The sequence below is a fragment of the Oncorhynchus tshawytscha genome, unplaced genomic scaffold (assembly GCF_018296145.1).
Source record: "Oncorhynchus tshawytscha isolate Ot180627B unplaced genomic scaffold, Otsh_v2.0 Un_contig_7912_pilon_pilon, whole genome shotgun sequence".
Lineage (NCBI taxonomy): Eukaryota > Metazoa > Chordata > Actinopteri > Salmoniformes > Salmonidae > Oncorhynchus > Oncorhynchus tshawytscha.
Window position 1 is genome coordinate 13,389 of NW_024608802.1, and position 24,112 is coordinate 37,500.

Consider the following 24,112-nt stretch of genomic DNA (forward strand, 5'->3'; position numbering starts at 1 on the left):
GATAGATACTGGTCAGTTTAGAGACAGTTAGGACAGTAGGATAGATACTGGTCAGTTAGAGACAGTAGGATAGATAGATACTGGTCAGTTAGAGACAGTAGGATAGATAGATACTGGTCAGTTAGAGACAGTAGGATAGATACTGGTCAGTTAGAGACAGTAGGATACATACTGGTCAGTTAGAGACAGTAGGATAGATAGATACTGGTCAGTTAGAGACAGTAGGATAGATAGATACTGGTCAGTTAGAGACAGTAGGATAGATAGATACTGGTCAGTTAGAGACAGTAGGATAGATAGATACTGGTCAGTTAGAGACAGTAGGATAGATAGATACTGGTCAGTTAGAGACAGTAGGATAGATACTGGTCAGTTAGAGACAGTAGGACAGATAGATACTGGTCAGTTAGAGACAGTAGACTGGTCAGTTAGAGACAGTAGGACAGATAGATACTGGTCAGTTAGAGACAGTAGGATAGATAGATACTGGTCAGTTAGAGACAGAGATAGATACTGGTCAGTTAGAGACAGTAGGATAGATAGATACTGGTCAGTTTAGATAGATACTGGTCAGTTAGAGACAGTAGGATAGATAGTTACTGGTCAGTTAGAGACAGTAGGATAGATAGATACTGGTCAGTTAGAGACAGTAGGACAGATAGATACTGGTCAGTTAGAGACAGTAGGATAGATAGATACTGGTCAGTTAGAGACAGTAGGATAGATAGATACTGGTCAGTTAGAGACAGTAGGATAGATAGATACTGGTCAGTTAGAGACAGTAGGATAGTGGTCAGTTAGAGACAGTAGGATAGATACTGGTCAGTTAGAGACAGTAGGACAGATAGATACTGGTCAGTTAGAGACAGTAGGATAGATAGATACTGGTCAGTTAGAGACAGTAGGACAGATAGATACTGGTCAGTTAGAGACAGTAGGATAGATAGATACTGGTCAGTTAGAGACAGTAGGATAGATAGATACTGGTCAGTTAGAGACAGTAGGATAGATAGATACTGGTCAGTTAGAGACAGTAGGATAGATAGATACTGGTCAGTTAGAGACAGTAGGATAGATAGTGGTCAGTTAGAGACAGTAGGATAGATACTGGTCAGTTAGAGACAGTAGGATAGATACTGGTCAGTTAGAGACAGTAGGATAGATAGATACTGGTCAGTTAGAGACAGTAGGATAGATAGATACTGGTCAGTTAGAGACAGTAGGATAGATACTGGTCAGTTAGAGACAGTAGGACAGATAGATACTGGTCAGTTAGAGACAGTAGGATAGATAGATACTGGTCAGTTAGAGACAGTAGGGATAGATACTGGTCAGTTAGAGACAGTAGGATAGATAGATACTGGTCAGTTAGAGACAGTAGGATAGGATACTGGTCATAGAGACAGTAGGATAGATACTGGTCAGTTAGAGACAGATAGATACTGGTCAGTTAGAGACAGTAGGATAGATACTGGTCAGTTAGAGACAGTAGGATAGATAGATACTGGTCAGTTAGAGACAGTAGGATAGATAGATACTGGTCAGTTAGAGACAGAGATAGATACTGGTCAGTTAGAGACAGTAGGATAGATAGATACTGGTCAGTTAGAGACAGTAGGATAGATACTGGTCAGTTAGAGACAGTAGGATAAATAGATACTGGTCAGTTAGAGACAGTAGGATAGATACTGGTCAGTTAGAGACAGTAGGATAGATAGATACTGGTCAGTTAGAGACAGTAGGATAGATAGATACTGGTCAGTTAGAGACAGTAGGATAGATAGATACTGGTCAGTTAGAGACAGTAGGATAGATACTGGTCAGTTAGAGACAGTAGGATAGATAGATACTGGTCAGTTAGAGACAGTAGGACAGATAGATACTGGTCAGTTAGAGACAGTAGGATAGATAGATACTGGTCAGTTAGAGACAGTAGGATAGATAGATACTGGTCAGTTAGAGACAGTAGGATAGATAGATACTGGTCAGTTAGAGACAGTAGATAGATACTGGTCAGTTAGAGACAGTAGGACAGATAGATACTGGTCAGTTAGAGACAGTAGGATAGATAGTTACTGGTCAGTTAGAGACAGTAGGATAGATAGATACTGGTCAGTTAGAGACAGTAGGATAGATAGATACTGGTCAGTTAGAGACAGTAGGATAGATAGATACTGGTCAGTTAGAGACAGTAGGATAGATAGTCATAGATACTGGTCAGTTAGAGACAGTAGGATAGATAGATACTGGTCAGTTAGAGACAGTAGGATAGATAGATACTGGTCAGTTAGAGACAGTAGGATAGATAGATACTGGTCAGTTAGAGACAGTAGGATAGATAGATACAGGTCAGTTAGAGACAGTAGGACAGATAGATACTGGTCAGTTAGAGACAGTAGGACAGATACTGGTCAGTTAGAGACAGTAGGACAGATAGATACAGGTCAGTTAGAGACAGTAGGGACTGGTCAGTTAGAGACAGTAGGATAGATACTGGTCAGTTAGAGACAGTAGGAGATACTGGTCAGTTAGAGACAGTAGGACAGATAGATACTGGTCAGTTAGAGACAGTAGGATAGATACTGGTCAGTTAGAGACAGTAGGACAGATAGATACTGGTCAGTTAGAGACAGTAGGATAGATAGATACTGGTCAGTTAGAGACAGTAGGATAGATAGATACTGGTCAGTTAGAGACAGTAGGATAGATAGATACTGGTCAGTTAGAGACAGTAGGATAGATACTGGTCAGTTAGAGACAGTAGGACAGATAGATACTGGTCAGTTAGAGACAGTAGGATAGATAGATACTGGTCAGTTAGAGACAGTAGGACAGATAGATACTGGTCAGTTAGAGACAGTAGGATAGATAGAGTTACAGTAGGATAGATACTGGTCAGTTAGAGACAGTAGGATACTGGTCAGTTAGAGACAGTAGGATAGATAGATACTGGTCAGTTAGAGACAGTAGGACAGATAGATACTGGTCAGTTAGAGACAGTAGGACAGATAGATACTGGTCAGTTAGAGACAGTAGGATAGATAGATACTGGTCAGTTAGAGACAGTAGGATAGATACTGGTCAGTTAGAGACAGTAGGATAGATAGATACTGGTCAGTTAGAGACAGTAGGATAGATAGATACTGGTCAGTTAGAGACAGTAGGATAGATAGATACTGGTCAGTTAGAGACAGTCAGTTAGAGACAGTAGGATAGATACTGGTCAGTTAGAGACAGTAGGATAGATAGATACTGGTCAGTTAGAGACAGTAGGACAGATAGATACTGGTCATAGGATCTTCCTGGGCAAAAACCTTTTAAAGATTTGTCAGTCAACTACAACACAATTCAGTACAGTAACGTTACGGCAACAAGACACTGGGCCAACACGTCGCCATGGAAACACAGAAGCACGGCAGTCAAAGCTCTTTTTTTTTTTCCGGAGTTAGGGTCATTTACAAAAATAAAAATAAACTATTGTCTAAAGACTGTTAAGTGTTAGATGTATCGAATAAAAAAAAAAAGACATTTAAAGAAGCACAGATACTGTACCAAACTGTTCCACGACATCTAGTCACTAACAACACTATGTTATAGTTAACTGGGGCCCCAGAGTTATCCCTGATCATGTGACCTGACCAGGAGACACGCCAGGCTCTAGTTATATAAAAAGGCAATGGTTTCATTGGATGTCCCCTTGCAGAGGAAAGTGTTAAAAGCCACATAAATGTGAAAGATGTACATTTCTAATGTATTGTCCTGTGTGGAGACGGGATAAGGGTCCACCCTATAACCTACAGCACCTTCGCAAAGTATTCAGACCCCTGGACTTTTTACACATTTTGTTACGTTACAGACTTATTCTAACATGGATTCAATTGTTTTTTTCCCTCTCATCAATCTACACACAATACCCCATAATGACATCACAACACCCCATAATGACATCACAATACCCCATAACGACATCACAACACCCCATTACGACATCACAACACCCCATAATGACATCACAACACCCCATAATGACATCACAATACCCCATAATGACATCACAACACCCCATAGTGACATCACAACACCCCATTACGACATCACAACACCCCATAATGACATCACAACACCCCATAATGACATCACAATGACATGATATCACAATACCCCATAATGATATCACAATACCCCATAATGACATCACAATACCCCATAATGACATCACATTATCCCATGACATCACAATACCCCATAATGACATCACAACACCCCATAATGACATCACAACACCCCATAATGACATCACAATACCCCATAATGACATCACAATACCCCATAATGACAAAGCGTGAACAGGTTTAAGACATTTTGGCAATGAAATAAAACTACTGAAATATCACATTTACATAAGACCCTTTACAGCAATTACAGCCGTCTTCGGTATGAGGCTACAAGCTTGGCACACCTGTATTTGGGGAGTTTCTCCCATTCTTCTCTGCAGATCCTCTCAAGCTCTGTCAGGTTGGATGGTGAGCGTTGCTGCACAGCTATTTTCAGGTCTCTCCAGAGATGTTAGATCGGGTTCAAGTCCATGCTCTGGATGGGCCACTCAAGGACATTCAGAGACTTGTCCAGAAGCCACTCCTGTGTTGTCTTGGCTGTGTGCTTAGGGTCGTTGTCCTGTTGGAAGGTGAACCTTCACCCCAGTCTGAGGTCCTGAGCGCTCTGGAGCAGGTTTTCATCAAGGATCTCTCTGTACTTTGCTCCATTCAACTTTCCCTCGATCCTGACTAGTCTCCCAGTTCCTGAAAAACATCCCCACAGCATGATGCTGCCACCACCATGCTTCACCGTAGGGATGATGCCAGGTTTCCTCCAGACGTGACGCTTGGCTTTCAGGCCAAAGAGTTCAATCTTTCTTTCATCAGACCAGAGAATCTTGTTTCTCGTGGTCTGAGAGTCCTTTAAGTGCCTTTAATTCCTTTGACCTCGTGGCTTGGTTTTTGCTCTGTCAACTGTGGGACTTTCCAAATCATGTCCGTTCCAATTGAATTTACCACAGGTGGACTCCAATCAAGTTGTAGAAACATCTCAAGGACGATCAATGGAAACAGGATTCACCTGAGCTCAATTTGGAGTCTCATGGCGAAGGGTCTGAATACAATATGTAAATAAGGTATTTTTGATTTGTATTTTTAATACATTTGCTAACATTTCTAAAAAAAAACAGTTTTTGCTTCGTTACTGTGGGGTATTGTGATGTCACTATGAGGTATTGTGATGTCACTATGGGGTATTGTGATGTCACTATGGGGTATTGTGATGTCACTATGGGGTATTGTATGTAGATTGATGAAGGATAGTTAAAAAAAAAAAAAATCCATTTTCTAATATGGCTGTAATGAAACAAAGTGTGTAAAACATCAAGGGGTCTGAATACTTTCCAAATGCCCTGTATATAGTGAACTACTACCCTATGGGCCCTGGTCAAGAGTAGTGCACTATATAGGGAATAGGGTGTTTCATTCAAAAAGGTGCACCAACGAAAAGGCAACTCCATATAAAAAAATAGTCCCAGATCTGTTTGTAAAGAACCATAACAGGAAGTGGTCCCCTCTTAGCCTGGTCCCAGATCTGTTTGTAAAGAACCATAACAGGAAGTGGTCCCCCTCTTAGCCTGGTCCCAGATCTGTTTGTAAAGAACCATAACAGGAAGTGGTCCCCCTCTTAGCCTGGTCCCAGATCTGTTTGTAAAGAACCATAACAGGAAGTGGTCCCCCTCTTAGCCTGGTCCCAGATCTGTTTGTAAAGAACCATAACAGGAAGTGGTCCCCCTATTAGCCTGGTCCCAGATCTGTTTGTAAAGAACCATAACAGGAAGTGGTCCCCCTCTTAGCCTGGTCCCAGATCTGTTTGTAAAGAACCATAACAGGAAGTGGTCCCCCTCTTAGCCTGGTCCCAGATCTGTTTGTAAAGAACCATAACAGGAAGTGGTCCCCCTCTTAGCCTGGTCCCAGATCTGTTTGTAAGGCTAAGAGTGGAGGCTAGTCCACCCTCTCTCCTTTACATCCCTGTTCTCCTCTCCAAGCCAATCTCCAGGTTTAGTGTTGCACAATTCCCCTAATTCTGAATCTCCCTAGCCAGGCTTCAGCTTCAGGACTGTTCTGAATCTCCCTGGTCAGGTTTCACCTTCAGGAATGTTCTGAATCTCCCTGGTCAGGTTTCACCTTCAGGACTGTTCTGAATCTCCCTGGTCAGGTTTCACCTTCAGGACTGTTCTGAATCTCCCTGGTCAGGTTTCAGCTTCAAGACTGTTCTGAATCTCCCTGGTCAGGTTTCAGCTTCAGGACTGTTCCTGAATCTCCCTGGTCAGGTTTCACCTTCCACTGTTCTGAATCTCCTGGTCAGGTTTCACCTTCAGGACTGTTCTGAATCTCCCTGGTCAGGTTTCAGCTTCAGGACTGTTCTGAATCTCCTTGGTCAGGTTTCAGCTTCAGGACTGTTCTGAATCTCCGTCAGGTTTCACCTTCAGGACTGTTCTGAATCTCCCTGGTCAGGTTTGTTTTCAGGACTGTTCCAGGTTTCAGATAAAAATCTCCCTGTCAGGAAGCCAGGACTGTTCTGAATCTCCCTGGTCCCCTTCAGGACTGTTCCCAGATCTCCCAGTTGTAAAGCTTCAACCGGTTTAACAGGAAGTGGTCCCCAGGTTTCAGCTTAGGCCTGGTCCCAGATCTGGTCAGGTTTCAGTTCAGGACTGTTCTGAATCTTAACAGGAAGTCAGGGTGTTCTGAATCCCCTGGTCAGGTTTCAGCTTCAGGACTGTTCTAGCCTGGTCCCAGATGGGACCTGTCAGGTTTCAGCTTCAGGACTGTTCTGAATCTCCTGGTCAGGTTTCAGCATAACAGGACTGGAAGTCCCCTGGTCTTAGCCTGGTCCTGGTCAGGATCTGTTTGAAGGCAGGTTTCAGCCAGGACTGGAATCTCCTGGTCAGGTTTCAGTCCACCCTGGTCAGGTTTCAGCTTCCTGTTCTCTCCCCTGGTCTCAGCTTCTCTGAATCTCTCCAAGGCTATCTCCCTGGTCATCAGCTTCAGACTGTTCTATCTCCCTGCCAGGTTTAAGCACGTGTCTGAATCTCCTTCCCTCAGGACTGTTCTGAATCTCCCTGGTCAGGTTTCAGCTTCAGGACTGTTCTGAATCTCCCTGGTCAGGTTTCAGCTTCAGGACTGTTCTGAATCTCCCTGGTCAGGTTGCACGGGTCAGCTCCAGGACTGTTCTGAATCTCCCTGGTCAGGTTTCAGCTTCAGGACTGTTCTGAATCTCCCTGGTCAGGTTTCAGCTTCAGGACTGTTCTGAATCTCCCTGGTCAGGTTTCAGCTTCAGGACTGTTCTGAATCTCCCTGGTCAGGTTTCAGAGGACTGTTCTGAATCTCCTGGTCAGGTTTCAGCTTTGTTCTGAATCTCCCTGGTCAGGTTTCACCTTCAGGACTGTTCTGAATCTCCCTGGTCAGAAGCTTCAGGACTGTTCTGAATCAGAAACGATCCAAACAGGGTTCCATGAGGAAATTGGGAGTCCACCCCTCCATTTTCTAAAGCGATCGCCTCTATCAAATTGTTCTGTTTGGCTCAGTTGGTAGAACATGGCACTTGTAACACCAGGGTTGCGGGTTGGATTCCCGCTGGGATCACCCATAGTTTCTACACGCTACTGTAAGTGTTTGTTTCTAGCTTTGAGGCTATTAACCCTTCGATCTAATTAGCATAATAATAATAAAAAATCCTCATACAAATCTGTCCGTTTATAAGCTTGAGATATCTGTTGTTTTGTGTCAGTCCACCGCATCCTCCGATGTCACACTTCTGCATCTGCAGTGAAAGAGATCAAGCGTTTGTTTGTTCCCCCGAACGGTTTGGGCCCAACAAGCGTCTTGGGCCCAACAAGCGTCTTGGGCCCAACAAGCGTCTTGGGCCCAACAAGCGTCTTGGGCCCAACAAGCGTCTTGGGACCAACAAGCGTCTTGGGACCAACAAGCGTCTTGGGACCAACAAGCGTCTTGGGACCAACAAGCGTCTTGGGACCAACAAGCGTCTTGGGACCAACAAGCGTCTTGGGACCAACAAGCGTCTTGGGACCAACAAGCGTCTTGGGACCAACAAGCGTCTTGGGACCCCCCCAGTCTGAAGTCGGGCAAAAGCAGATCTGCCAACTTCTGTCTGTAGGTCCCAACAGTTTGGCTTAGAGACTAATTTGTGGAGAGGTGAGAGACTTTCACAAACATGTCGGTTTTGTTCTAGGCCTCCCACTGGTCTCAAAAAGTACATTTTCCCAGGAATTTCCCAATCCAGCTCAACCCTACCTACCAGGCCAGCCTACAGACAGGTCGTAAGGCATGCTGCCGTTCTGCCAGGTAGGCAGGTGGGAGTGTTTGTACAGGCTGAAACGCTTGACTCGTTAGCATTTAGCTAGCATCCACGATGGGAATCCCCATAGTGTTAGCATACCACTAATTTGGCTATTATTTCACCCGCAGTAATACCGTATCGCTCCGGTATGGCACAACGATGATATAAAGGTATTAAAATCTGATACCGTTCACCCTCCCTCCCCCATCCCCTCCGACAGTGATCACTGTTCTGCCCTATCACCTACCGAAGCATCTACATCAGTGCGTCGGCCATGTTGCTGTTCTGCCCTGCCCTCCCTCCCCTCCGAAGCATCTACATCAGTGCGTCGGCCATGTTGCTGTTCTGCCAACGTAAACACGTGGTCTTGGAGTGTTTGTACAGGTGAGACGACTGGCTGAAACGTTTGCCACACTTGAGGCAGGCGTACGGTTTCTCCCCAGTGTGGACTCTGATGTGTTTCTTACAGTCGGTCAGAGTGAGGAAGGTCTTACAGCAGATTCGACAGGCGTACTTCCTGGCTCCTTCCACCACCAGGACGTTGTGTTCGGACAGGGCCTTCTTACACTTGGAGAGGACGCGGCAGAGGCACGGGTCAGCTGGGGGCGAGGGTGTGGGGGCGGATGAGGACGAGGTGGGTGGGCCTGACTGTAACCTCCCGAACCGTTCAGAAGCAGGGGTCCCCCTTCCCCCAGACTGGAGGAAGACAGGGCGTCTTGGAGATGAACGACCCCCGTTTCTCCTCCTCCTCCTCCTCCTGCCACGTTGTCGTTTTTAGGTGCGATGCGGCGGTATCCAGGGAAGCCCAGGGAGCTCCCTCGAGAGGCTCGGGCCAGGGAGTGCAGACCCAGGCTGGAGCGCTGGAAGTCCAGAGAAAACGGATCTGGGAACCCTCCTCCTCCTCCTCTGGGGTTTCCCAGACCGTCATGCAGGGGACGCAGGAAGAGCGAATCGGTGCCTGTAGAGAATCCCCCGAGACCGTCGCCACCCAGCAGGTGCAGGTGGTTGGCCGACCCGGGACGGAGCATCGAGGCGGAGTTATTGGTTCCAGAGTGTTCCGGGCTCAGCAGGAAGCCATGTGTCGCTGCCATCGCCGGTCGTCGTGTTGAGGAGGTCGCACGTCCCCGGCATCGACCCCGACCCCCGCTTCCAAAGACCTTGGCGCCGAGGAAGCTAGAAATCCTAAAACCAGACTTCCCATCAAGATGGTTACTACAGCCAAAACCACCGCCAATCCCACTACCAAGACCTCCTTTGAGCAGGAGCTGGGAACTGGGCTGGAGAAGCTGTTGGTCAGAGGAGGAGAGACTACGGTCGCTGCTCTGTGGGCTCAGTTCTACCTTCTCCTCCTCTCCTCCTCCTCCTCTTCCAGGTCCCAGCTGGTCGCTACCCTGGATGGTGATGTCATCAGCTGGCTCTGGGGAGCTCAGAGGCTCACACTTGACCACCACCTGGAGGAGAGGAGAGGAGAGAAGAGGGGAGGAGGAGAGAGAAGAGGAGAGGAGGAGATGAGGAGAGAGGAGGGGAGAGGAGGAGAGGAGAGAGGAGAGAAGAGGGGAGGAGAGAGAAGATAGGAGAGGAGGAGAGAGAAGAGGAGAGGGAGGGGAGGGGAGAGGAGGAGAGAGAGAAGAAGATTGAGGAGGGGAGAGGAGGAGAAGATAGGAGAGGAGGAGAGAGGAGGAGAGAGGAGAGAGAAGATTAGGGAGAGGGGGAGGAAAGAGAAGAGGAGAGGAGGAGATGAGGAGAGAGAGGGGAGATGGGAGGAGGAGAAGATAGGAGAGGAGGAGAGAGAAGAGAGAGAGGAGGGGAGAGAGAAGAAGATTGAGGAGGTAGAGGAGGAGAAGACAGAGACAGGAGAGAGGAGGAGAGGGTCCTGAGTCAAGAGATTGAGAGGCAGGAGGAGAAGATAGGAGAAGAGACTATGGGTCCTGGGAGAGGAAAGGAGGTCAAGAGAGGACAGGAGGTCCAGACATGAAGGAGGACAACAGGATATGTCCTGGTTACTTTATCCAAGGTCCTGGGTTTAAACCTGTATTTATCCAAAGGTAAAAGATTAATTAATACTAGTTGTTTCATAGATTGCTCTTAAAATGGGGAAGTAGTCCATTGTCCCAAATGGCACCCAATAACCTGAGCAATGACTATGGGTCCTGGTCTAAAGTAGTGCACTATGGGTCCTGGTCAACAGTAGTTAACTATGGGTCCTGGTCAATAACTGGGAATAAGGGGATATTTGAGATGCAAATTAAGTATTTCCTGTTAAAATGTCATTACCTGGGTCCCTGTTGCTCCCGTACTTCCTCCTCCTCCTCCTCCTCTTCCTCCGTTATCTTCACCTCCACCCCATCACCATGGTGACTAAGGGTCCTCCATCCAGGGACTCCTTCCCCACACCCTCCTCCGCCATCCCTTGCTCCTCCCCTTCGCAGCGTCCGCCGTCCGATTGGCTGGGCATCTGGGAGTCATCCTGGGACACGCCCTACTAGGTTGGTGATCGCCGTGTCCAGTCTGGCCTCCTCCCCAGTCTTGTGGGAGTCGGGGGAGAGTAGTCCCACTTCCTCATCCCCGTGGGTTCCGGAGGGGCGGGGCCTCTGCCTGGGCCTGTCCTCAGATAGGCTAAAGCTCAGGGAGGGCTTTCTCTTGTGGAAACGTCGAATGGGGAAGGAAGCTTTGTGCTCCACTACACCACTAATGCTAACACCATCGCTACCACCCCTTAGCCCATCCTCCTCCACCCCGCCCAGGGCAGAGCTCACCAGGCTTAGACCCAGCTGCTGCAGCAGGAACGAGTCCGCTGAGCCTGGACGTAGCAGCGTTAGCCGCTAGGTTAGCGTTAGCCTTCTTGGTTAGCCTTAGCGGCTAGGTTAGCGTTAGCGGCTAACTCGGCGGTTGCCTGCTGCTGCTGCCTGAGTCTCTGCTGTTCTGCGTGGGTGTGTTGGCGGTGTTGTGGCCCGGTGGTCTGCCTCGGGGACATGGGCATGGTGCGGGTGGTCAGGTAGTGCTTACAGGCCTTGACTACGGCGTTCAGGTGGAGGTGAGGCAGCTAGCAGCACGTCCATCACGTTGCTCTCTCCTAGCATCAGGTGGAGGTGTACATCATGTCCACCAGGGCAGCAAACGCCTCCGCCTGTCACCACCTGCAGTAACACATCACCATCATCATCATCACCTGTTATAGAATCATCATCATCATCACCGCCTGCAGTAACACACACATCATCATCACCAGCCATCACCTGCAGTAACACATCTCCACCATCATCATCACCTGCAGTAACACATAGCATCATCATCATCACCACCTGTTATAGACTCATCATCACATCAGCTGTTATAAACTCATCATCCTCATCACACGCTCATCACCACCTAGCATAAACTCATCATCCTCATCACCCATGGTAGACTGCATCATCATCATCAGCTGTTATAAACTCATCATCCTCATCACCGCTGTAATAAACTCATCATCCTCATCATCAGTAACACATCCCATCACCACCTGTTATAGACTCATCATCCTCATCACCCCTGTTATAGACTCATCATCCTCATCACCCCTGTTATAGACTCATCATCCTCATCACCCCTGTTATAGACTCATCATCCTCATCACCCCTGTTATAAACTCATCATCCTCATCACCCCTGTTATAAACTCATCCTCATCACCCCTGTTATAAACTCATCATCCTCATCACCCCTGTTATAAACTCATCATCCTCATCACCCTGTTATAAATCATCCATCACCCATCCTCATCACCCCTGTTAGACTCATCATCCTCATCACCCCTGTTATAGACGCATCATCCTCATCACCCCTGTTATAGACTCATCATCTTCATCAACTGTTACTCATCATCCTCATTACCCCTGTTATAAACTCATCCTCATCAACCCTGTAATAAACTCATCATCCTCATCACCCATTAGATGCATCATCCTCATCACCCCTGTTATAGACTCATCATCTTTATCAACCGTTACTCATCATCCTCATCACCCGTAATAGACTCATCATCCTCATCACCCCTGTAATAGACTCATCATCCTCATCACCCATTAGATGCATCATCCTCATCACCCCTGTAATAGACTCATCATCCTCATCTTAATCATCACCATCGTAATCATCCTCACCTCGCTGTCCAGTTGTATCATGTTCATGCTGGCGTCTCCCTGGGCGACGGTGAACAGGGCTCTGAAGTGAGTGCTGCAAGCCGCCAGCACCGAGCGGTGGGCCTTAAAATGGCGGCTGCCCACCACAATGACACAGTCACACAGCTGGCTGTGGACGCGCTGGTAGTTCAGCTGCTGGAAGACCTATAATAACAATATGAATCACGTGGCTCAGTCGCTAGCTAGAGGCTTGTGGGTTCGATTCCCGCTGAGACCACGCGTACATGTGAAAATGTAAGAACGCCTGACTTTAAGTTCGCTTCAGATAAAGGCGTCTGCCAAATGGTCTTATATTATATTATTATGAAAACAAAACACTTTATTGTTAGATCGTTTTCTTTTTCCTTTACTGACAGAAATCATAAAGTTGTTTGCATTTTACCTGGTTGAAGTGGCCCGGGAAGTCCATGACCTGCAGGGGAGGAGGGGAGAGGAGAGAGGGGAGAGAAGGGAGAGGAGAGGGGGAGAGAAGGTAGGGGGAGAAGGAGAGAGGGGGAGAGAAGGGGAAGGAGGGGAGGGGAGGGGGAAGGGGAGAGGAGAGAGAGAAAGGAGGGAGGAAAGGGGGAGGGTAGGAGGGAGAAGGGGGAGAGAAGGGGAGAGGAGAGAGAGAAAGGAGGGAGGAAAGGGGGAGGGTAGGAGGGAGAAGGGGGGAGAGAAGGGGAGAGGAGAGAGGGGGAGAGAAAGGGAAGGAGGGAGAAGGGCAGGGAGGAAAGGGGGAAAGGGGGGGAAAGGGGGAAAGGGGGGAGGAAAGGGGGGAAAAGGGGGAGGAAAGGGGGGAACAGGGTTGTAAAAAAAATCTGTTGTGTAATAAAATGTGAGGAAAATTAAGTCCTCTTTGAGGTAATCTTCCTGACAAAAATCTTGATTGATTAATAATAAATGAGCTTTAAATTGACTGTCAGTGGAGGGGACATTATAGTAGACTATGGTCAATGCTTTGAATATTCCATGCTGTAGAAGGGCAGTAGCTACACTAGCTATCACAATTAATGAGTTGAATATATTAAGAAATAGATAATTAGATGCCTTGTTGAAGTTATTGCAATAGGCTATTTCATGCAAGTTAAGTGAAAGTGGGGAACTAGTAACGATGTTAAAGAGAATATGTTAAACATGGGTGAAATGAAAGCCAGTATGACTATGCGAAGACATTAGTCAAAGTACAAGCAAGAAAACTGTACAGTTTGTTGACGTCTCGACAGCTATCAAACTAAATAACTAGTGATATCTGTTAGCCAAGCCGATCAGAGAGACTCTCCTCCCAGTCTGGTGAATACTATCATTGCTAAACCAAGCTAAACTAAGCCAAGCTAAACTAAACTAAGCCAAACTAAGCCAAGCTAAACTAAGCCCAAGCCAAGCTAAACTAAGCCAAGCCAAGCTAAACTAAGCCAAGCCAAGCTAAGCCAAGCCTAAACTAAGCTAAACTAAGCCAAGCTAAACTAAACTAAGCCAAGCTAAACTAAACTAAGCTAAACCAAGCAAGCCAAGCCAAGCTAAACTAAACTAAGCTAAACTAAGCCAAGCCTAGTAAACTAAACTAAGCTAAACTAAGCCAAGCCAAGCCTAGCTAAACTAAACTAAACCAAGCTAAACTAAACCAAGCTAAACTAAACTAAACTAAGCCAAGCTAAACTAAACTAAGCCAAGCTAAACTAAACTAAGCCAAGCTAAACTAAACTAAGCCAAGCTAAACTAAGCCAAGCTAAACTAAGCCAAGCCAAGCTAAACTAACCTAAGCCAAGCTAAACTAAGCCAAGCTAAGCTAAACTAAGCCAAGCTAAACTAAGCTAAGCTAAGCTAAACTAAGCCAAGCTAAGCTAAGCCAAGCTAAGCTAAGCCAAGCTAAACTAAGCTAACTAGCAAGTCAGCAACTGGATATCCAGTTATCTAGCTAGTTAGCTACTTGCTAACTTTTGAGAAAGGCTGTGTTAAAAGAAATAACAGTGTAAGCAGCTAGCATGACCGACATTATTTGTTTTGTTTATAATTACCAAACAAGGAGAACAACAAACATCAGCTCATCGAAGTAAAATTATTCTGTTTGCTCGCTTAGGTGTACGGCTACAATGGCTAATGGCTAATGCTAACTACCTCTTATTATTAGCTAATGCTAACTACCTGTTATTATTAGCTAATGCTAACTACCTCTTATTATTAGCTAATGCTAACTACCTGTTATTATTAGCTAATGCTAACTACCTCTTATTATTAGCTAATGCTAACTACCTGTTATTATTAGCTAATGCTAACTACCTCTTATTATTAGCTAATGCTAACTACCTCTTATTATTAGCTAATGCTAACTACCTCTTATTATTAGCTAATGCTAACTACCTCTTATTATTAGCTAATGCTAACTACCTCTTATTATTAGCTAATGCTAACTACCTCGATAGATTTGCTTAACGTTATTAATTAACAGCTGTCAAGTTTCATCCCCCTAGAAAGCAGCAAAGCAACAAAAAAAAATGCAACATTGATATAACATAAATAAAACAATAAACATGATGATATAACACAAATAAACAGTCTGAGCTAGCTGGCTAATAATGTTAGCCGCCGGTTACCTTGTTTGTGTTGTCGGGTCAGGGTGGACGGACCGGGGTTCATCAAGTCCACTCGACCGGACAGAAGGAGGACTACCGACGGATAGACGGCTCTTCATGGACCGCTATAACGCTTCTCCGGGTGTCACACAGTCACATAGTCCATATGGTTGTCCCACTAGGTTAAAAAAAAAAACCCTCCCCCAAAAGAAAAGGACACAGACAACAACACAGCTAAATAGCTACCGACTCCATGTTGTTACTTTGAACGAATCTAAATTTAGTTTTTAACCCAAAGAGGGTTTTTTGTCAGGGAGGGGGTGCGGTGGCTGAAGGTTGATGGTTGATGTTTTTCCTCTTCTCCTCCCCCCCTCCAAAAAGGACACAGACAACAACACAGCTAAATAGCTACCGACTCCATTTAGTTACTTTGAAATAATCTAAAATGTAGGTTTTGTTTTACCCCCCAAAAGCAGGGTCTTCTCAGGGAGGGGGCTGGAGGTTTCCTCTCCTCCCAGACTCTGTAGGTGGCGCTACACTCCTATCAGTGTTAACGAGTTGCAGTACCACCTCGCCATCGGGTGTCGCTGTTGTTTTTTGTGTGTGTGTGTGTGTGTGTGTGTGTGTGTGTGTGTGTGTGTGTGTGTGTGTGTGTGTGTGTGTGTGTGTGTGTGTGTGTGTGTGTGTGTGTGTGTGACTACATTTCCGTTTTTTTTTTTTAAGGTCCGCTTAACTGACAACAAACATGGATGCCAATTGCACATTGGTTTGCTGTGAAGAGGAGAGAGAAGACGATAAAGCTGTTATTGGTAAATATGACTATTTATGTTTACGGACTAATTATTCATTTTAAATTACAAGATTGAAATTTTAAGCGTCTCCAAGAATTGACAACAGGTAAATCCACCCTGTTCCGTAGTACACGTGGGTGCTCTCATGTTTTAACGCAGCGACGTTAAATGTATAGTAACTTCGGGATTTTGTCATTGAAGTCCTTTATCTACTTCCCAAGGGTCAAATTAACTAATGCATACCATTTTTTTTTATATGTCTCTGCATCAAGTATGAAGGAAGTTAAAGAGGTAGTTTTGCTAGCCAATGCTAACTAGCTTAATAATGACTGGAAGTCTGTGGAATCTATTAGCGTGCTAGCAGTTACCATAGACTACCAGTCATTGCGCTAAAGCTAGTTAGCAACTTCCATCGAATTGCACGCAGAGACATTGGCTAAGATTCAATAAACGTTAGACGGGTGATATTATTTAATTTTGAGTTAACTTTTAGTCCCTAAAAAAGAAAGTTAAAGAAACAATTGATTTATCTTGCACCTTCAACCATAGTTAGCCAGCAGAGCTGATCCATTTGCTGACTGCTACTCTAGGGTCAGACAGCATTCCTATATAGATTAAGACACAGCAGAGCCTGTGTGAGATGTGGCTCTGTAAACATACCTCAATCCAGGGATGAGAAAAATGAGTTGTACTCCAAATTGGCTTATAGAGCCCCACAGTGGTGTCATAATACCCAGAAAACCTAGCGGTTAAACAGGGAAATGATTCCAATTCTTTTTTTCATCATTCTTTTTTTCTCCCCCAATAAGGAATTTTATAAACACTTTTAAAATAAGGGGTCTGTGTTTCGTGTTGGCTTACCCCGGCGTGATGTTTTGATCACCATGTCAATCTCTCTGACAAGGTGACTTTTCTCAATATATTCGGCTCTATTTACGCTGATTCTAATACGCTAATTAGCACCAAAGTAGACGACATGCAAAGACTACAAATCCCAGCATGCTCCTGCACCTCATCTCGAGCTGACATCTTTGCTAACAGGTATTGTGTCAATTAAAAACTTGCACAAGACAGTCAATTGAAAGAAAACCTGCAATTTTTTTTTTTATTACTACATTTAGCTAACATTAGATAGTTAATCCAGAAATTCTTACCTTTGCCTCGATTCGTCAGTCTGGTCCAGATCATCGTGGTATTTGTAGTTCTTTATGATAGCCACATTAGCAGCTAATTAGCATTTTATTTTCTGGGGCGGTAAATACAGGCTAATATATTGATAAAAGTCACCTTGGTCTGAGAGATATTGACACGGTTATCATAATGTCACGCTCGGGGGGTAAACCTACATGGGGGAAATGTTTCTTTTAAAAAAATCCCCTTTTGGGGAGAAATGAATGGTGGAAAATGATTGGAACCATTTCCCTGTTCTGACCATTCGGTTTTATGGCTATTATGACTTATACTATTATGACTCATCTTCTCATACTACAGTTGAGAAGATTGAACAACTGCCGCTTCGTCCCCATGCTAGGTAGCAGAAGCCACGGCGGCCATTTTGGAATGGCAGTGTAAGCCAATCAGCTAATTTGTTGTGCAGCTGTAAGCAGGCGGGTCAGATCTCCTGGCTACCATACAGTATATTCTATATATATAGCTGTAAGCAGGCGTGTCAGATCTCCTGGCTACCATACAGTATATTCTATATATATAACTGTAAGCAGGCGGGTCAGATCTCCTGGCTACCATACAGTATATTCTATATATATAGCTGTAAGCAGGCGGGTCAGATCTCCTGGCTACCATACAGTGTATTCCATATATATAGCTGTAAGCAGGCGGGTCAGATCTCCTGGCTACCATACAGTATATTCTAGATATATATAGCTGTAAGCAGGCGGGTCAGATCTCCTGGCTACCATACAGTGTATTCCATATATATAGCTGTAAGCAGGCGGGTCAGATCTGCTGGTTACCATGCAGTGTATTCACGAATACCGTTGTGTCGTCAGCGAACTTGATGATGGAGTTGCAACTGTTTGAGGCCAGTCAGTCGTGGGTATACAGGGACTTCAGGTGGGGACTGAGGACGCACCCTTGTGGGGCCCCGGTGTTGAGGAGGTAATGTTTTCTATATAATACCTGTAAGGGGGCGGGTCAGGAAGTCCAGGACCCAGTTGCATAGGGGGAGTTCAGTTACAGGGCCCTGAGCTGGTGGTGAGCATAGAGGGCACTATGGTATTGAAGGCAGAGCTGTGGTCGATGAAACAGCATCCTCACACACATACGCATTCATGTCAATCCTCAGATCTCCCCCTCTTTCTCCTCAACAGTTCAGTTCTCTAACGGGCACCCTGAGGAACACACAGCAGCTGGACTTCAGCTTCTATAAGAACGTGGACGAGACCAACCCTAGAAAGAAGAACCGGCGCCTGCTGGTGAGATCACTACGCCTGGTGTAGGGTGACGTTGCGGGTCAGAACGCTGATCTGGGATCCATTTTGGATCTGTACCCAGGAGCAAAACACTGAGTTGATAAATATTGAGTTTATAAATATCGGACATTTTTGGTAAAACAACATTCCTTCTTCTTCTTCTCTCTGACACGGTCTCCTTCCTGTGTTTTTAAGGCTACTTCTCTCTGACACTTTCTTCTCTCTGTCTCCTTTCTGTGTTTTAGGTTGCAGAATCAGACAGACTCTCCTATGTTGGTAATAACTTTGGAACGGGATCCTTAAAATGCAACAACCTTTGCAAGTAAGTTTTTATTTCAGCAGGTAAAACACACACAAAAAACCATCAAAACCTTTACAAGTATGATGTCTCTCAGCTGTTTACCAAAACAGAGGCAGGGTGGCCATGTTGTTGTTATGTCTCTCAGCTGTTTACCAAAACAGTGGCAGGGTGGCCATGTTGTTATGATGTCTCTCAGCTGTTTACCAAAACAGTGGCAGGGTGGCCATGTTGTTGTTATGTCTCTCAGCTGTTTACCAAAACAGAGGCAGGGTGGCCATGTTGTTGTTATGTCTCTCAGCTGTTTACCAAAACAGTGGCAGGGTGGCCATGTTGTTATTATGTCTCTCAGCTGTTTAAGAACGTGGACGAGACCAACCCAAAACAGTGGCAGGGTGAGATCCATGTTGTTGTTATGTCTCTCAGCTGTTTACCAAAACAAGGCAGGGTGGCCATGTTGAGTTTATGTCTCTCAGCTGTTTACCAGAACAGTGGCAGGGTGGCCATGTTGTTATGTCTCTCAGCTGTTTACCAAAACAGTGGCAGGGTGGCCATGTTGTTGTTATGTCTCTCAGCTGTTTACCAAAATTATAAAAATTAAAATAATAATTTAAAATTATTATGTCGGGGTGCTGAACAAGGTGACCATGTTGTTATGTCCCAGGTATTATGTCGGGGTGCTGAACAAGGAGACCATGTTGTTATGTCCCAGGTATTATGTCGGGGTGCTGAACAAGGAGACCATGAGGATGGAGGTGCACAACGCTCAACTGTTCAACATGCAGCCCGTCATCCCAGGTACGTCATCCCATCTCGGATAAAACCCTTCAGTGTGACAGTCATCCCCTCTCGGATAAAACCCTTCATGTGTGATGTCATCCCCTGTTCGGATAAAACCCTTCAGTGTGACAGTCATCCCCTCTCAGATAAAACCAAAAGAGTGGCACTGTGACAGTCATTATGTCTCAGACCAAAACCCTTCACTGTGACAGTCTCCTCATCAGATAAAACCCTTCAGTGTGACAGTCATCCCCTCTCAGATAAAACCCTTCAGTGTGACAGTCATCCCCTCTCAGATAAAACCCTTCAGTGTGACAGTCATCCCCTCTCGGATAAAACCCTTCAGTGTGACAGTCATCCCCTCTCAGATAAAACCCTTCACTGTGACAGTCATCCCCTATCAGATAAAACCCTTCACTGTGACAGTCATCCCCTATCAGATAAAACCCTTCACTGTGACAGTCATCCCTATCAGATAAAACCCTTCAGTGTGACAGTCATCCCCTCTCAGATAAAACCCTTCAGTGTGAGTCATCCCTATCAGATAAAACCCTTCAGTGTGACAGTCATCCCCTCTCAGCTGATAAAACCCTTCAGTGTGAGTCATCCCAGCAGATAAAACCCTTCAGTGTGAGTCATCCCCTCTCAGATAAAACCCTTCAGTGTGACATGTTGTCATTATGTCTCTCAGCTGATAAAACCCTTCAGTGTGACAGTCATCCCCTCTCAGATAAAACCCTTCAGGGTGACAGTCATCCCCTCTCAGATAAAACCCTTCAGTGTGACAGTCATCCCTCTCAGATAAAACCCTTCACAGTGACAGTCATCCCATGTTGTTATGTCTCTCGGATAAAACAGTCAGGGTGACAGTCATCTATCAGATAAAACCCTTCAGTGTGACAGTCATCCCCTCTCGGACCAAAACCCTTCAGTGTGACAGTCATCCCCTCTCGGATGAAACCCTTCAGTGTGACAGTCATCCCCTCTCGGATGCTGAACAAACCCCACTGTTGACAGTCATCCCCTCTCGGATGAAACCCTGAACACAGTGACAGTCATCCCCTCTCGGATGAAACCCTTCACAGTGACAGTCATCCCCTCTCGGATGAAACCCTTCAGTGTGACAGTCATCCCCTCTCGGACCAAAACCCTTCAGTGTGACAGTCATCCCCTCTCGGATGAAACCCTTCAGTGTGACAGTCATCCCCTCTCAGATAAAACCCTTCACTGTGACGGATGAAACCCTTCAGTGTGACAGTCATGCCCCTCTCGGATGAAACCCTTCAGTGTGACAGTCATCCCCTCTCGGATAAAACCCTTCAGTGTGACAGTCATCCCCTCTCGGATAAAACCCTTCACTGTGACAGTCATCCCCTCTCGGATGAAACCCTTCAGTGTGACAGTCATCCCCTCTCAGATAAAACCCTTCAGTGACAGTCATCCCCTCTCGGATGAAACCCTTCAGTGTGACAGTCATCCCCTCTCAGATAAAACCCTTCAGTGTGACAGTCATCCCCTCTCGGATAAAACCCTTCAGTGTGACAGTCATCCCCTCTCAGATAAAACCCTTCACAGTGACAGTCATCCCCTCTCGGATGAAACCCTTCACAGTGACAGTCATCCCCTCTCGGATGAAACCCTTCAGTGTGACAGTCATCCCCTCTCGGATGAAACCCTTCACTGTGACAGTCATCCCCTCTCGGATGAAACCCTTCACAGTGACAGTCATCCCCTCTCGGATAAAACCCTTCACTGTGACAGTCATCCCCTCTCAGATAAAACCCTTCACTGTGACAGTCATCCCCTCTCAGATAAAACCCTTCAGTGTGACAGTCATCCCCTCTCAGATAAAACCCTTCAGTGTGACAGTCATCCCCTATCAGATAAAACCCTTCAGTGTGACAGTCATCCCCTCTCAGATAAAACCCTTCAGTGTGACAGTCATCCCCTATCGGATAAAACCCTTCAGTGTGACAGTCATCCCCTCTCAGATAAAACCCTTCACTGTGACAGTCTACCTGCTACTCCACAAACCAATTTGATTTGTTATCATTTAAATTCAGAAGATAGAATGGGTCGGCCATGGAGAATTGAACCTCTGGACGCTGCCGTTGGCCGTGAGAGCGGGAGAGGAGAGCAGCTTTCGTTGATAATCAAAGGAAACGTCCCCTCTGGCCGAAACGGCATCGTAGTGAGCAGGGTCTACGGACACAGGAAGGACTTCTCTCCACAAGGCATCAACCCCAAATCAACCACTAAGAGCCCGACACACTGGTGGAGATCTGAGAGGAGTTACCAGCCCTCTGAAAGGCTAGGTGGAGGTCTGAGAGGAGTTACTAGCCCTCTGATAGGGTAGGTGGAGGTCTGAGAGGAGTTTCCAGCCCTCTGATAGGCTAGGTGGAGGTCTGAGAGGAGTTTCCAGCCCTCTGATAGGCTAGGTGGAGGTCTGAGAGGAGTTACCAGCCCTCTGATAGGCTAGGTGGAGGTCTGAGAGGAGTTACCAGCCCTCTGATAGGCTAGGTGGAGGTCTGAGAGGAGTTACCAGCCCTCTGATAGGCTAGGTGGAGGTCTGAGAGGAGTTTCCAGCCCTCTGATAGGCTAGGTGGAGGTCTGAGAGGAGTTACCAGCCCTCTGATAGGCTAGGTGGAGGTCTGAGAGGAGTTACCAGCCCTCTGATTGGCTAGGTGGAGATCTGAGAGGAGTTTCCAGCCTCTGATAGGCTAGGTGGAGTCTGAGAGGAGTTTCCAGCCCTCTGATAGGCTAGGTGGAGGTCTGAGAGGAGTTACAGCCCTCTGATAGGCTAGGTGGAGGTCTGAGAGGAGTTACCAGCCCTCTGATAGGCTAGGTGGAGGTCTGAGAGGAGTTACTAGCCCTCTGATTGGCTAGGTGGAGATCTGAGAGGAGTTTCCAGCCCTCTGATTGGCTAGGTGGAGGTCTGAGAGGAGTTTCCAGCCCTCTGATAGGGTAGGTGGAGGTCTGAGAGGAGTTACTAGCCCTCTGATAGGCTAGGTGGTCTGAGAGGAGTTTCCAGCCCTCTGATAGGCTAGGTGGAGGTCTGAGAGGAGTTTCCAGCCCTCTGATAGGCTAGGTGGAGGTCTGAGAGGAGTTTCCAGCCCTCTGATAGGCTAGGTGGAGATCTGAGAGGAGTTACTAGCCCTCTGATTGGCTAGGTGGAGGTCTGAGAGGAGTTACCAGCCCTCTGATAGGCTAGGTGGAGGTCTGAGAGGAGTTTCCAGCCCTCTGATAGGGTAGGTGGAGGTCTGAGAGGAGTTACTAGCCCTCTGATAGGCTAGGTGGTCTGAGAGGAGTTTCCAGTCCTCTGATAGGGTAGGTGGAGGTCTGAGAGGAGTTTCCAGCCCTCTGATAGGCTAGGTGGAGGTCTGAGAGGAGTTTCCAGCCCTCTGATAGGCTAGGTGGAGATCTGAGAGGAGTTTCCAGCCCTCTGATAGGGTAGGTGGAGGTCTGAGAGGAGTTACCAGCCCTCTGATAGGCTAGGTGGAGGTCTCACCATATTACCTATTGCTAGTGTTTCAATGGGTTCAATCAGGTGAGTTTTCCCCGGGACTACAACCGTGTGTACTGAGGGACTGGAGTTGGGCTGTTGGGGGACTGGAGTTGGGCAACACTGACCTATACCAATCAAATCTCAGATCTCCACAAGTGCATAAAGGTTGATGTGTGATTGGGTCATCAACTTCTTCTGTTTTAAAAAAAACAGGCTGGATGAATGACTGTACAAAATCAAATCAAATGTGTATTTGTCACTTTCGCCCCCAATACAACCTGGTGTCGGTCGACCTTACCGTGAAATGCTGACTGACAAGCCCTTAACCAACAGAACAGTTACGCGCTGCGATCGTGTTGAACTGGAGCGTCGTCTCTCTGACTAACATGTCGTCTGTTTCCCAGGGGAGTCGTCTCTCTGACTAACATGTTGTCTGTTTCCCAGGGGAGTCGTCTCTCTGACTAACATGTTGTCTGTTTCCCAGGGGAGTCGTCTCTCTGACTGACTAACATGTTGTCTGTTTCCCAGGGGAGTCGTCTCTCTGACTGACTAACATGTTGTCTGTTTCCCAGGGAGTCGTCTCTCTGACTAACATGTTGTCTGTTTCCCAGGGGAGTCGTCTCTCTTCCTGACTAACATGTTGTCTGTTTCCCAGGGGAGTCGTCTCTCTGACTAACATGTTGTCTGTTTCCCAGGGAGTCGTCTCTCTGACTAACATGTTGTCTGTTTCCCAGGGGAGTCGTCTCTGACTGACTAACATGTTGTCTGTTTCCCAGGGGAGTCGTCTCTCTGACTGACTAACATGTTGTCTGTTTCCCAGGGAGTCGTCTCTCTGACTGACTAACATGTCTCTCTGACTGACTAACGTGTTGTCTGTTTCCCAGGGGAGTCGTCTCTCTGACTGACTAACATGTTGTCTGTTTCCCAGGGGAGTCGTCTCTCTGACTGACTAACATGTTGTCTGTTTCCCAGGGAGTCGTCTCTGACTGACTAACATGTCGTCTGTTTCCCAGGGGAGTCGTCTCTCTGACTAACATGTTGTCTGTTTCCCAGGGAGTCGTCTCTCTGACTAACATGTTGTCTGTTTCCCAGGGGAGTCTCTCTCTGACTAACATGTTGTCTGTTTCCCAGGGGAGTCGTCTCTCTGACTAACATGTTGTCTGTTTCCCAGGGGAGTCGTCTC

At 46.4% G+C, this 24,112-nt stretch overlaps 2 protein-coding genes across 2 annotated transcripts in view; one reads left to right on the top strand and one right to left on the bottom strand.

Moving 5' to 3' along the window:
- Positions 1-8,700: 8,700 nt before the first annotated feature.
- LOC112241151 (zinc finger and BTB domain-containing protein 5-like) lies at positions 8,701-15,644 on the bottom strand. Its single transcript, XM_042313698.1, is given in 6 exon segments — positions 8,701-8,975; positions 8,978-9,845; positions 10,878-11,194; positions 12,493-12,718; positions 12,957-12,986; positions 15,145-15,644. Coding segments are annotated over 5 exon segments (1,704 nt in total). The 5' UTR covers positions 12,984-12,986; positions 15,145-15,644; the 3' UTR covers positions 8,701-8,709.
- Positions 15,645-18,265: 2,621 nt separating this feature from the next.
- Positions 18,266-24,112, top strand: part of LOC121843834 (DNA-directed RNA polymerase I subunit RPA49-like) — a 34,678-nt gene continuing 28,831 nt past the window's right edge. Inside the window, exons 1-3 of the mRNA XM_042313699.1 lie at positions 18,266-18,349; positions 18,592-18,668; positions 19,309-19,442. Of these exons, the coding sequence (XP_042169633.1) occupies positions 19,340-19,442 (103 nt within the window). The 5' untranslated portion in view covers positions 18,266-18,349; positions 18,592-18,668; positions 19,309-19,339. The remainder of the gene's footprint in view (positions 18,350-18,591; positions 18,669-19,308; positions 19,443-24,112) is intronic.